This window comes from Staurois parvus, unplaced genomic scaffold (assembly GCF_062004578.1).
Source record: "Staurois parvus isolate SC_StPar_1 unplaced genomic scaffold, SC_StPar_1.0 ptg000165l, whole genome shotgun sequence".
NCBI classification, from domain to species: Eukaryota; Metazoa; Chordata; class Amphibia; order Anura; family Ranidae; genus Staurois; species Staurois parvus.
In genome coordinates this window covers 5,271,738-5,285,768 of record NW_028317961.1, presented here as the reverse complement: position 1 = coordinate 5,285,768, position 14,031 = coordinate 5,271,738, and the positions used below count along the sequence as shown (strand labels likewise).

Sequence of the window (14,031 nt, the reverse complement as noted above, 5' to 3'; positions counted from 1 at the left end):
GTATATGGTCATCTTTGAAAGAGACACGTTAGTAAGCAAATTAAATAATTTACTGGGCTGCTAATACTAGCAGGGAGGCATTAGTAGTCTGAATGTTCTGTTATTATGTTAGCCTTTGTTTTCTATAAATGGCCCATGAGGCCCTGCAGATAGATGGAGCAGTGCTTTAAAGTGATTCTAAAGGCAATCATGCTATACTTACCTGCTGTGTGCATTGGTTTTACACGGAGCAGCCTGGATCCTCCTCTTCTCAAGTCCCCCGCAGGCTCTCCTGGCCCTTCCCTCCTGTTGGGTGCCCCCACAACAAGCAGTTTGCTATGGGGGCACCTGCTGCTCCATGTGTCCATAGAAACATGGAGCCGCGGCTCGACCCCACCCCCTCTCTTCTCACTTGCTGTGATTGGCAGAAGCCAATGGCTCCTGATTCTTTCTCAGCCAATGAGAAGGGTTAGTCCCTGGATAGCTGAGGCTGCTGTGCACATCACTGGATCAAGAGGGGGTTTAGGTGAGTATTTTGGTTTTTTTTTGGGGGGGGGGGGCTTTTGGGGGGATGCTGCACAGAGGTTTTTTACCTTCATGCATAGAATGCGTGAAGGAAAAAAAACCTTGAACCTTTACAACCACTATTAAGGCTAAGTTTACACTAGCTTCAAAAGCCAGTGTTTCATCTGCATTTTTGAAGCCTGTCAACACCTGTGTCAATGTACATTTTACTGGACAATGTTGTTCATATGGTCGTGTTTGTATTGCTTCAAATTGAAATTTATCCAGCGTGCAACAGCATTCAGTTGGTTTTACCGCTCCGTAGACACCTGTATTCATGTCCATGTAAATGTGCCACAAACGCCCCTATGTTGTTTACAGCCCGTTTTGAGATACTAGCCGAGATGACAGTACAAGAATCCATACAATAGGAAACCAACACAGAAGGAGTCTGAAAAGTAATTTTTAATGCAACGTCAAAAGCAAAAGGGTGTCCATGGTACCTAAAATTTCAGAGGATGTCTAAACAATCTAGTTGGGATGGCAGTCTCTTGCTATCCTCAGTGGTGTTTACCTTCATTCATCACATTGTGCATGGGATGCTGCTTTCAGATGGCAGGTGTGGCTATTTGCTTTCTGAATGATCATAAATATGCATAACTAGACTGAAGAGATAATAATGTGTGGAAACAGAAATCCCCAGCCTGCAGAATCACATGCTCAATTTAAGGTATTTTGAGAAAACCAAATTATTGGCAACAAGAGGGTTTTACACAGCTGGGTAACTTGGTGCACTCAAGCAATGCCAGAGATCCTTTGCCAGGTTAAATAGTTCACATGTGTATTTCAATGATGTGTTTGTCTGTTTGCCTGAGTCTAGTTTTTCATGACATCTTGAATAAACTTACAAAATGAATTGTGTAAACACACTCTGCTGTCTCATTACATCTAATAAAACCGTGTCCGATTTTGAGTATTCATTTTTTTTTTTTCTTCTTTTCTCATTTATAGCCAGCCACTTGTGCCAAGAGAAAATATAACAGCTTGGATGAATGCAATTGGACTCATTATCACAGCTCTGCCAGTGAGTGAAGTGCATAATAAAGATTCCTTTTTATATTTCCTATTTCACATCTGTGTTTATTTAGAGTGTTTATATATTTAATGGACAGCAATCTGCTTGAAAGCAGGGTACTAAGGCAAGGAGCACACACAAACAAACAAAAGGAGATGCCTGGCATTTTAGCCATTTTCCTTCTACTTTTCTGTGTGGGCATATGTTTGCAATATGAGACATTTTGTGTTATTTACATTACTTTTATTTGTTTTTATTTTTCGTTTAGGTCTGGGGGACTGGGTAAAACACTTTTATTTAACAGACCCTCTGCTCCAGCGTACGACACCACGCTGCTGTCCTGGCAACCTCTTATCCCCTGTGCTCTGGCGAATAAAGTACTTTGTCAATATTAAGACCAATGCAGGGCCCATAGTCCTGCATTAAGCATGAGGGCATCAAGGGACACTCCACTGCCAGAGCATAGGGGAAGACTGTCTGCTTGGGGACCAAAAGGATTGAGTAAGTAAAAATGCTTTTCCTATCCCCTAGGCAAGCAGTTAACGTTTGCAGTGTGAGGCAGGTCAAGGTTGTATTCAGTTCTAAACTTTTCCTATATATTGAGCCCTCATGGAGCCTCACAAACCTCCCTGGTAATTAAAGTGGTTATCAAGCCCCCTTTACCTGATCCTGATCTCAATCCAGCAATGTGCAAGAGAGCGGCTACTGCCATTGACTCCTGCTGTTGTCAATCACAGCCAATGAGGAGGGAGCAGGCTGCCGGGTATAGCCCCTCTGTCTGTTCTAGAGATTCAGCCAGCGGGGCTTGGAAGGGAGCCCACACAAGTACCCCCTAGCAATCGGTTTGCTGAGGGGTACTCGAAGGGAAGAGGAGCTCCAGCGGGGGATCATTACACAACGCAGGGGACCATTACACAGAGCAAGTAAGTATAACATACTTGTTATTTATCATATGACCCCCAATTAAGAGCTGACCACTCTTAATTAGGGGTCATATGATTCTGATAAGCTTCCCTTTGTTGTGTGGTTCATCATTAGGATGTTTTGATGGCGTTTGGTATCCACATCTGTCATTTCCCTCATAATTGAAGAACCACTGAATTTAGACTTTTTGGTTTTACATTTGGATTCTTTTATTTTTTAAATTTGTAATGACACATAAGAGTTTGATATATTTGCATTGCACTATTGGATTGCACATACATTTTAATTTATCTTAGCGCTGCACTATTGATTTGTGATATTTATTATACTATGTATTATGGTATCGTGGTAGCTGCTATGTTTTTTTACATCCATCGGAGTCCTAGCTCTGTTTTTTTTCGTTCTCTTTTATGATTCTTTGCTAATAGGTAGTGGTTGTTCTTATAAAACAAGGAAAATGGCATAGTACATGAATAAATGGCTTTTTTAAAAAAAAATAAAATGTACATTCAATGTAACAGCTTAGCATGTATAAATTAGCCTGCCACTTACATGAATTAGAATATCAGTCTTTAATGTTTGTTTTATTTATTTTTAGGAACCCTACTGGATAGTTCTACATGACCGTATCGTCAGTGTGCTCCAGAGTCCAAGCCTGACCTCAGAGACGGAGTGGGTCGGTTACCCTTTCCAGTTGTTTGATTTCACTGCCTGTCACAAGTCATACTCAGAAATGAACTGCAGTTACACACTGGCTCTGGCACATGCTGTGTGGCACCATTCAAGCATTGGGCAGCTGTCACTCATTCCAAAGTATGTCTGAGTTCTGTACTTCTAGCATATCTGCTATCGTCACTATGCTTGTTTGTGAAATACAGACTGATGAAAGTAACACAGAAGTTGAGGTTTTAAAGGGAAACTTTAATGTTGCAAAACATTTTTGATCACAATCAAATCCATATGCTAAGTTAAAAAATTTAATAGATTTAATGCATATTTCTCCTGTTAAAACTCATTTTCATCTAAATTTTTTTTTTTTTTTTTACTACTAAGAATAATTATGCCAGCTGCTGCTATCCATCACCAGTCCACTTCCTGGGTAAATTACTCTGTTATTTACCCACCCAATTCCTGTCAGCCCTGAGTGTCTTTGACCCTACCCCTGCGACAGAGGGAGGGTTTAGGTGGATTTGGGCTTTCGGTTTTTTAAGATCCAGTCAGAAAATGTTTTGGGGTGTCTGCTTTCTGGGATTGCAACCACTGTAATTTCAGAAAATTAGATCATTTGCGTATAGATCATATAGAGCTCTAAAGAGCACAGCAAAAGTTGCTTGTTTTGTATGAGTTGTTCTTTAGTATGTGTCTGTCGTCACTTAAGTATTTTAAGAATTTGTTTCTGATAGGTAGAACCTGAATATTTAACGTGTACCTGTCTCCAGACTGTGAACATCTACGTATTTACATATTCCTAGCAGGTTGTAAAAAAACCCATCAAATACAAGAACTAAAAAAGGTTAAACAAGGGCCTGAACAGCCGATATAGGAGGGATTAAATTCAAAATCACCCAGCATTAATATCGGCTACCATGTGATTGCTGACTCACCCATGAAAAACATAAATAAAAGTTAATGGGCGTGGTCACCGAAACTAAAACTCAGTACATATGTGCATAGGGAAAAGTGTTCCCTGATTAATAATGTGGGACCATGCAGCTTTATTAAAGGGATTTTTAATTTTTTTTCCTAATAAAAGCCCTTTGATTAAGCTGCATGGTCCTACATGAAACTATCTTTGTTCGGAGAACACTTTTCCCTATGCACATAGTAAAAAACCCATCCCTAACCTCTCAAGCTTCATGTACTTGTAATTCACCTTCAAAGTTCACAACAAAAACTAGTTGCGTTTCACTTTATTTTGTCATACAAGCTCTTTCTGCATTTTTAAATTAGAAGGATGTGGGGCTGCCAAGTTTCTGCTCCTTTTCGGCTTTCTGTTTTCATTACATACCTTATTTTGGACCCAATTATGTCATGCAATGTAGGCAGTTTGTGGGAGGGACTTGCAGGGTGTTGTACATGGCTTCTTAAAAATCACAGCATCCTCCCTTAAGACTGCGGTTAAGAGCCCTCGGCCCTAATGCAAGCAGTAGTCTATGCCTTGCAAAGAGTTATGCAAATAACAATGTCTTCGTAGATGGCTGTCAGTTTAGAGGAGTGGGTGTTTCTACTCTATTGTGACTGTATTTGCTTGTATATTCTGAAATGAGTTGAATTGAGTGCACTTCCTGCCCTGTGAGTGGACTCCTCTCAACGTTCTGAAAACACAGTACTTAAGCCCCTTTCCATGCATTTCGTCTATGCAGGCATCCTCAAGAGCAATCAGAATTCTGTGATGCCTTAATAAAAAAATAACCTCTTCTTAAAGTGGTAGTAAAGTCTGTTTTTTTACATGTAGGTACAGGTAGACCTATAATAAGACTTGCCTGTAGGTACTGTAAATATCTCATAAACGTGCACTGTTTAGGAGATATTTACTTGTGTAGCAACACCGGTGCGTGCATGTGCTCTGAAGGAACGGCATGCCTGTGCTGTTCCTCAGAGCTGTGTGCCGTAAAAAGTGACTCCTGTGCAGCTCGGCCATTCAAGCTACCGGAGCCCAGAAACCCAAAAGGACGACTGGGTGAAGATGGAAGCCCTGTCATCGGTGACAGCGGGCCGCTGGAAGGCTTCTGTTATAAGGTAAGTTTCACATAGTATGCTAGTGTGCAACGTTGTGACATTGCCTTGCAGGGGAAAAGTTTGTTTTGTTCATTTTTTTCTTAATTATCAGGTTTACTACCGCTTTAACCATCTTCATCTCAAAATGATTAAATCATGAAATTTATAAGTATATACCCATCATACCAATACCCACTATTTAACCATCAAGTCTTCTCTGTATATATGTAAATATCTCAATCTTTACTGCCCTGTGTCCATAAGGGAAACAATGATCGTACAATGATCCCTGTTTAAAAAAAATGAAAAGTCCAGCTACGCAAAAGATCAGCTAAATAAAATTACAAAACATTTGGCAGGGGATTCATCTCTCATATATGTATTTCAAATTCAGTTTAGCTGTTTGCTTAAAATGCTGCTTCATTTCTTTAAAAAAAAAAAAAAAAAATCCTAGTCCAAGTACTATTTCAATCAATCACTGTGCCCGTCTGCAGCGGCGCTGATCTCTCTCTCCTCACAGGACACAGAGGCAGCAGTGGGAGCCATTGACTGTCAATTAAATCCTGTGAGTGGGGGGCGGAACTGAGCCAGGCTGTGTGTTTCAGTTGATGCACACAGCCTGGCTAGGACACTAGCCCGCAGGTGAGCAAACATAGGAAGTGGCTTCTTATGGTGGCACACATAAGAAAAGAACGAGCCTGGAGCGCCAGCAGGGGACTCCAGAAGTGGTTTGGGCACGATCAGCTTACCAGGCAGGTGGATTGTTTAGTATTCAACCATATACTCTGTTCACAAAATAGCGTGTTTCTTGAAAAATCCGAGTTTGTGTCATCTTGTTCACTGTTCTCTGTTAAACTTATCAGAATATCATTTACTTAGGGTCTGTTGTTTTTTTCTTAGGTTCCTCCCAGAAGTTCTCATACCCATTGTGAAAACGGAGTATCAATTGCTCTATGTCTACCATTTGATAGGGCCATTCCTTCAGCGTTTTCAACAAGAACGGACGAGGTGCATGATAGAGGTAATGGCTTTTTGTATGTCCATTTAAAGAATTTTATTTTCCTGTGAATATAGTTTTAAGTAAAAAAGAGAAGGATGAAAATGCCTGAAACTGTGTACAGTCATATGAATACAGTAAGGTTAATCTGTCACATCATCAGCTGAATCTTTAGTTGGAATTCAAGCTTCTAGCCAAATCTAATAGTGGTCTGTTTTCTTGGTGTACATACACTCACTGTCCACTTTGATAGTTACAACTTGTTAGTGCCACAAAAATATCCCCCACACCATTACACCACCAGCCTGAATGGTTGATACAAGGCAGATTGGATCCATGCTTTCATGTTGTTGACACCAAACTCTGACCCTACCATCTGAATGTTGCAGCGGAATCGAGACTCCTCAGACCAGACAATGTTTTTCCAGCCTTGGTTGTAACGAGTGGTTATTTGAGTTACTGTTGCCTTTCTTTCATCTCAAACCAGTCTGCCCATTCTCTGACATCAACAAGTCATTTTTGTCCACACAACTGCTGCTCACTGGATATTTTTTCTTTTTCGGACCATTCTCTGTAAACCTTAGAGATGGTTGTGCATAAAAATCCTAGTAGATCAGCAGTTTTTGAAATACTCAGACCAGCCCATCTGCCACCAACAACCATGCCACATTCAAAGTCACTGAAATCCCCTTTCTTCCCCATTCTGATGCTTGGTTTGAACTTCAGCAAGTTGTCTTTAGCACGTCTAGATGCTTAAATGCATCAAGTTACTGCCATGTGATTGGCTGATTAGCAATTTGTGTTTCAAAGCAATTGCATAGGTGCGCCTAATAAAATGGTTGGTGAGTGTTTATCATCCTGTATGGGGACATCTAAAGGTGACCATGCATGAATAGTTGTGTTTTTGTTTTTTTTGTTCTTTAAGTGCAAACACATTTGATTATGTTAAATAAATTGTCTATGTCAGAAAATAAAAACAACTGGCCGCTGCCAGTTGCCCTCATTTGCTTAGATGGAAATTGGACTTTAACTTTACTTTAACAAAGGCTAGTAGATTGGTCTTTGCTTATGGTGGTGTAGTAGACACTCTGAGAGGGAACCTTCTTGGATCTCTTTACACTTGAAGCTTGAATCATTTATTTTACTGTTTATGCAATGAATTCATACATGAGATGAAAAATGTGAATATATAGTGTAAATGATTCACAGAATTACTATTTTCATTGAACCTCATAGTTGAAAATCATGGTTTGTGAAAAAAGGTCATTCTAAAGTATAAGCTCTTCCATAGAAACAAATTGTTTTCTTTATTCTACTGTAGATTGGTGTGGCATTTTACGAGATGCTGCTGAATGTAGATCAATGTAGCGAGCATCTGAATTTCATTGAACCCATATGTGACTTCCTATATCACATGAAATATATGTTCACTGGAGACAGCATTAAAGACCAAGTAAGTAGAGTTTTTTTGCTTTGCATTAGGATATGGCAAGAAACATACTGTAAGATGTTTCCTCAGTATTATTCTATGATTACTGTCTATAAGATTATAAACTGAGAATTTTTAGACTCTGGGATTCCTATAGGAGAAATTAAAGTGGTTCTAAAGGCAGAAGGTTTTTTTTTACCTTGCATTCTATGCATTAAGGTAAAAATCCATCTGGGTGCAGCTTACCCCTCAGCACCCCCCCCCCAATACTAACCTGAGCGCTATCTCAATCCAGCGATGTGCATGACAGCTGTGGCTCTCCCGGGTCTTTCGCTCCTCATTGGCTCACACAGCAGTGGTAGCTATTGGCTCCTTCTTATGTCAATTACAGCCAGTGAGCCTATGAGGAGAGAGCAGGGACGGGGCTGAACCACGCACTGTGTGAATGAGCAAGAGGCTTGCTATTGGGTGCACTTGTCTGGGGAGCCAGGACTGTCGGTGGGGGACCCTCGGCGCTGCTCTGTGCAAAATCATTGCACAGAGCAGGTAAGCATGACATGTTTTTTTTTTTTTTAAATTACCATATTTTTCACTCCATAAGACGCACCTGACCATAAGACGCACCTAGGTTTTAGAGGCAGAAAACAGGTAAAAAAATATTCTAAGCCAATGGACTGCGGACACAGTACAGGAGATGACCAGAGACTGCAGACATAGTACAGGAGATGACCAGAGACTGCGGACATAGTACAGGAGATGACCAGAGACTGCGGACACAGTACAGGAGATGACCAGAGACTGCGGACACAGTACAGGAGATGACCAGAGACTGCGGACACAGTACAGGAGATGACCAGAGACTGCGGACACAGTACAGGAGATGACCAGAGACTGCGGACACAGTACAGGAGATGACTGCTGACCTTTGGTCCGGGCGGCTTCCGCGGAGCTGTTCTTTGGTTAGTGTCCGCTCTGCACCTTACCTGTTCCTCTATCCAGCGCCACGCTGTCTTCCCGGCTTCTGTAGTGTGGGCGTTCGGCTTGACAGCCGGGTGTCCAGTGCACATGAGCGAGAAGCACTGCGCTTTGTGATTGGTCCGGGCGGCTTCTGGGACCTGTCATGTGTCCCAGGTGCCGCCTTACCATTCACAAAGCGCACCACTTCTCGTGCATGTGCACTGGTCATCCGGCTGTCAAGCCTAGCGCCCACACTACAGAAGCCGGGAAGACAGCGCGGCGCTGGATAGAGGAACAGGTAAGGTCCCGCTGCAGAGCTGAGCGGCCGGCCCTGTATTCTGACACAGTGGCGGTGGAAATACCGGACCGGCCGCTCCATATTCGCTCCATAAGACGCACTGACATTTTCCCCCCTTTTTTGGGGGGGAAAAAAGTGCATCTTATGGAGCAAAAAATACGGTAAAACCTTTAGAATCACTTATTTTGGCTGTGAAAATCCCATTGGCAACAAACTGTATATTGTTAAAGTAACGCTGTCTTCACCACATGACTCATGCTAAAAAAGTGGCAAAGTCAAAATAATTAAGCTGACTGTACCTAATGAGCAGATTGTGGAAATTAAAATATTGGGGTTTATTAATGTTTTATTGTAAAGTGTATCTTGACTAACAGTAATTCCTTTCTGTAGGTGGAAAAGATCATCTTCACCCTGCGACCAGCTTTAAAATTGCGCCTGCGTTTCATTACTCACATCTCTATCCAGGAACCCGTTCCTGCACCTCCTCAGCCAGTGAATAGTGGATCTCCAGCCCCGCAGACCAGCCAGGTGCCTGTCAATGTTACTATGCCTGTTGCACAGTGAAAAGACCAGTTACATTTTTTTCCCTGAATTTAAGGAAAGTCATGAAAGAGAGCGGATATTTGTTTCATGGCTTAGAAGACATTTTTGGCTGCTTTTTTTTTTTTTTTTTTTTTTAAACCAACATACTTTTATGGTCTTGTTTCCTGGAACCTCTACTACCAGAAACATATTGTGAGCTGTCAGTTTTAGGATTAGGTACGGGGGAAAGCTGACTAACAGGTGCATGGAAGTTTGGACCCTTATACCGTGCACACTGCCTTCATTTGATTCTGATATACAATTCTAAATTTTCACTTGCTGGCATCTGGATAGAGAACTGTTTGCTTCTTTCAGAACATTTTGAAATCCTGTTCTGTTTTTTTTGTACTTGTAAATCATGTGTCAAGAAGACACTATGACAGTGGATATATGCAGATTTCTTACAAAATCTGTATTTTTTGTTGTATAGTTTCTATAATCTGATATTGAAAATTATGTCAGTGAAGATGTAAACACAAAAATTGATTGTTACAAAGCTTAAAGGGTTATTCACTCCTTTCTTTGCAAAAAGGCCACTTAAATCCTAAATCTAGCCAATATGTGTCTTTGGATGAAGTAATATTATTAAAACGTCTCTCTTTCCCTGTTTTTTATACTGCTGATAGGATAAAGCAAAAGATGAGTTCCTTGAGACTCCAGTCCTGAGGGGTAAAGCTTTATAAAGGAGAGAAAAAAAAAGTTTTGTTTTTTTTTCTAAGGTGCTTTATTTGGTCTTTAGGGTTAAGATTACAACACCTAAATAAAGTGAGAACCTTTTATCATCTTTTCATTTCTTTCATAAGGCTTTGTCCATCTGAGTTGAAGTGAGTGTTCACCTTTTGCTGTATCGTATTTACTTTTCGTTATATGTAAGGTTTGTTTTGTATGTTGGTATCTTTTTTTGTTCAGATTCTTTTCTCAGTCTGTTTTTGTTATATTGTATACATTGTTTATGGGGATATTTTCCAAGACTTCTCTTGTGGTCACCAGGACAGGAAGTAAGGTGAGATCTGCAACAATGCAAACACTAATTCCATATGATTGGGGGAGGGCTGAATGCTGACCAGGTTTTATACTGTTATTAGTTTGGAAATGTCCCTTTACTGTCCCATAGACATTGGGAGATTTAGCCTCACTTTATGTTCCAGTGACCGGAGAACAACACCTCAAGCAAGGACTTTGACTAAAGATGAGAAGATAAATCAATGCAAACTTTGCCCATTATGAAATCAGACATTTTTTTTATAGTGTTCTACAATTATTGGCTGTACATGAAGGGACAGCTTTGCCTTACTCAATGACTGTAGGTAAAATCCTTATACAAGAAAGGAGTCTGGTTGGATGTGGTCTGATTTCATGTTAATTATTTTAAATGACAGGAAAAACAACAGTTGACTGCCTTATTTTATTTATAGTATTTCTTCATACTATATATTGCTATATGTATCAATCACCGCAATCAGTCTTGTATATTTGACAACACTTTGGTCCTGTTTACAGTGAAACATAAACCGTTTTATTACTATAAATTCAGACCACTCTGAATGGTGTTGCAGGTGAAGATAGACTCTCAGAATTGTCATTTAGATTTCATAGGTGAAAATGGTCCTGAGAATTGTACATTAGCTTTCATCTTCATGTTCATTTAAAGTTTGGAAGACTTGTGTGCCCACACTTTTATATAGATTTGTTGGAATTCTGCCTTTTTGTTTTAGACATTTGTATATAGTTATTTTGGACTTTAATATAAATGTAATTATGTTTGCTTTTTATAAAACCTTAAACAATGTCTTTCATTTTGTAATTTATTTTATATATGGATAATTTTTTCTTGTTGCATATTTCATACACCCATTTCATGTTGTTGTGGACACATTAAAGTAGAACTCCAGGTAAAATGTTTTTCAGCCCTTGAAAAGGTGAGGAACCCTTCCCTTTTTGCTTTTTCTGATCAAAACAGAATTGGAAGTGTAATCTTTTTCAGACACTATAGGCTGTTGAAATGTCATTACACAAATTATGTATTTACATACAGTATACATTTACATGAGATGGTGTGTTCATGAGTTTGAAGATACACAAGCTTAACCTCCCTAGCGGTCTGATTATTTCAGATTTTTGGTGCTGAAAGCGGTACCATTATTTTGCATGGAAATATGTAGTTTTTTTTATTGTAGGCTGTAATATTTAGGAATAACTCACTGAAATCTGTCCGAACAAGAGTCTATTAAACATCCCGGGTAGGATAAAATTTGAAACACAAAATCATAAATTATAATTTAATAAATAATCATAAAAAATAATAATATAATAATAATACATTTAATTCAATAATGTAATCAAACCAAAAACACTGAAATTTGAAATATAGCGCCATAATAAGTTCGCACATTGCTGAGCAAAGTCGCAAAATCGTTTTCAGTGTCTGATGACGAATTTCCTCCACGAATCATTATCACTCAATTCTGCAAGTGGTTCTGATTTACTATCGCTGTTCTCTAGCTGATCTAAACCGCATTTGAGCTAAAGGGACACTTTTTGGACGCCATGGACGTTTCTCAGTTTCCAGGCAGAAAGAACAGACAAAATGCAGGCGGGGCGCAGGACAAAGCACTAGGGACAAAATGTATGTGAAATGGGTTGAGACAGCAATGTTTTACTATGTGAAATGTAAAAAAAAAAAAAAATGAAATTTTTTAAATTTCCCGCCGCCAGCGGCGCCCGTACGTCCCGACGTCACAGGGACAGGACACAGAAGCCGGATGCCGGCATCCACCGAAGGAGATGGCCGGGGACGCTGCAGGGGACACATCGTGGGAGTGCAGGGTAAGGTAAGTGAAGAACAAATGCCGGAGCAGTGCCGCATGGTATTCCCGAGTGTAGCTCGGGGTTACCGCTCTTGGTACTGAAATGTTACCCGGAGCTACACTCGGGAATACCGCCAAGGAGGTTAAGAAGCAATGGCCTATTTCAAATAATTTGACATGCCAATAGAATGGAGAAACATAAGAGGTGTTTAAAAAGACATTCACACTGTATGCACAATGCTGCTGGCCTATGGTTTTAGAATATTCATGAGATGTCATCCAACAATTTCTGACTTCATTCCACTACATAGCCCACTTTTTATTTTATATATATATATATATATATATATATATATATATATATATAGTTGTGTTCAAAATAATAACAGTGTGTTGAAAAAAGTGAATAAAGCTCAAAATCCTTCTAATAGCTCGTATTTCCATACACACAAATGCATTGGGAGCACTACACATTCTATTCCAAATCAAACATGAAGAAAAATATATCAAATTTGTGTTGTTCCTCTAAAAAAAATTGAAGAAAAGTGAATATTAGACTGTTCAAAAAAATAGCAGTGTTTGTATTCTTCTTTACAAACTCAAACATTCACTATATAAACTGAAAAATGTTTGAAGATTTTGCTTTCCTTTGAATCAATTAATATTTAGTTGTATAAGCACTGTTTCTGAGAACTGCTGTACATCTGTGTTGCATGGAGTCAACCAACTTCTGGCACCTGTGAACAGGTATTCCAGCCCAGGATGATTGGACTACATTCCACAGTTCTTCTCTATTTCTTGGTTTTGCCTCAGAAACTGCATTTTTGATGTCACCCCACAAATTTTCTATTGGATTAAGATCCGGGGATTGGGTTGGCCACTCCATAACGTCAATCTTGTTGGTCTGGAACCAAGATGTTGCACGTTTACTGGTGTGTTTGGGTTCGTTGTCTTGTTGGAACACCCATTTCAAGGGCATTTCCTCTTCAGCATAAGGCAGCATGACCTCTTCAAGTATTCTGATGTATTCAAACTGATCCATGATCCCTGGTATGCGATAAATAGGCCCAACACCGTAGTATGAGAAACATCCCCATATCATGATGCTTGCACAACCATGCTTTACTGTCTTCACAGTGTACTGTGGCTTGAATTCAGTGTTTGGAGGTCGTCTGACAAACTGTCTCCGGCCACTAGACCCATAAAGAACAATCTTACTTTCATCAGTCCACAAAATGTTGCGCCATTTCTCTTTAGGCCAGTCAATGTGTTCTTTGGCAAACTGTAACCTCTTCAGCACATGTCTTTTTTTCAACAGTGGGACTTTGCGGGGGCTTCTTGCAGATAGCTTGGCTTCACATAGGCATCTTCTAATTGTAACAGTACTCACAGGTAGCTTTAGACCTTCTTTGATCTTCCTGGAGCTGATTGTTGGCTGAGTCCTTGCCATTTTGGCTATTCTTCTATCCATTCGAATGTTAGTTTTTCGCTTTCTTCCACGTCTTTCAGGTTTTGGTTGCCATTTTAAAGTATCTGCGATCATTTTAGCTGAGCAGCCTATCATTTTCTGCACTTCTTTATATGTTTTCCCCTCTCCAATCAACTTTTTAATCAAGGTACGCTGTTCTTCTGAACAATATCTGGAACGACCCATTTTCCTCAGAATTTCAGAGAGAAATGCACTGTAACCAGCATGTACAACATTTGCTGCCTTCCTTCCTTAAATAAGGGCAATAATTGCCACCTGTTTTTCAAAGAATG

The 14,031-nt window shown here is 39.9% G+C and overlaps 1 protein-coding gene across 2 annotated transcripts in view; it reads left to right on the top strand.

Annotated features, from left to right (window-relative positions):
* MED23 (mediator complex subunit 23) overlaps positions 1 to 11,254 on the top strand; it is a 146,415-nt gene extending 135,161 nt beyond the window's left edge. For both annotated transcript variants that reach the window (XM_089676173.1, XM_089676172.1), the window contains 5 exons: positions 1,495 to 1,567; positions 3,081 to 3,295; positions 6,101 to 6,221; positions 7,519 to 7,650; positions 9,272 to 11,254. In XM_089676173.1, the coding sequence (XP_089532299.1) occupies positions 1,495 to 1,567; positions 3,081 to 3,295; positions 6,101 to 6,221; positions 7,519 to 7,650; positions 9,272 to 9,445 (715 nt within the window). In that variant the 3' untranslated portion in view covers positions 9,446 to 11,254. The remainder of the gene's footprint in view (positions 1 to 1,494; positions 1,568 to 3,080; positions 3,296 to 6,100; positions 6,222 to 7,518; positions 7,651 to 9,271) is intronic.
* The last annotated feature ends 2,777 nt before the right edge of the window (positions 11,255 to 14,031 follow it).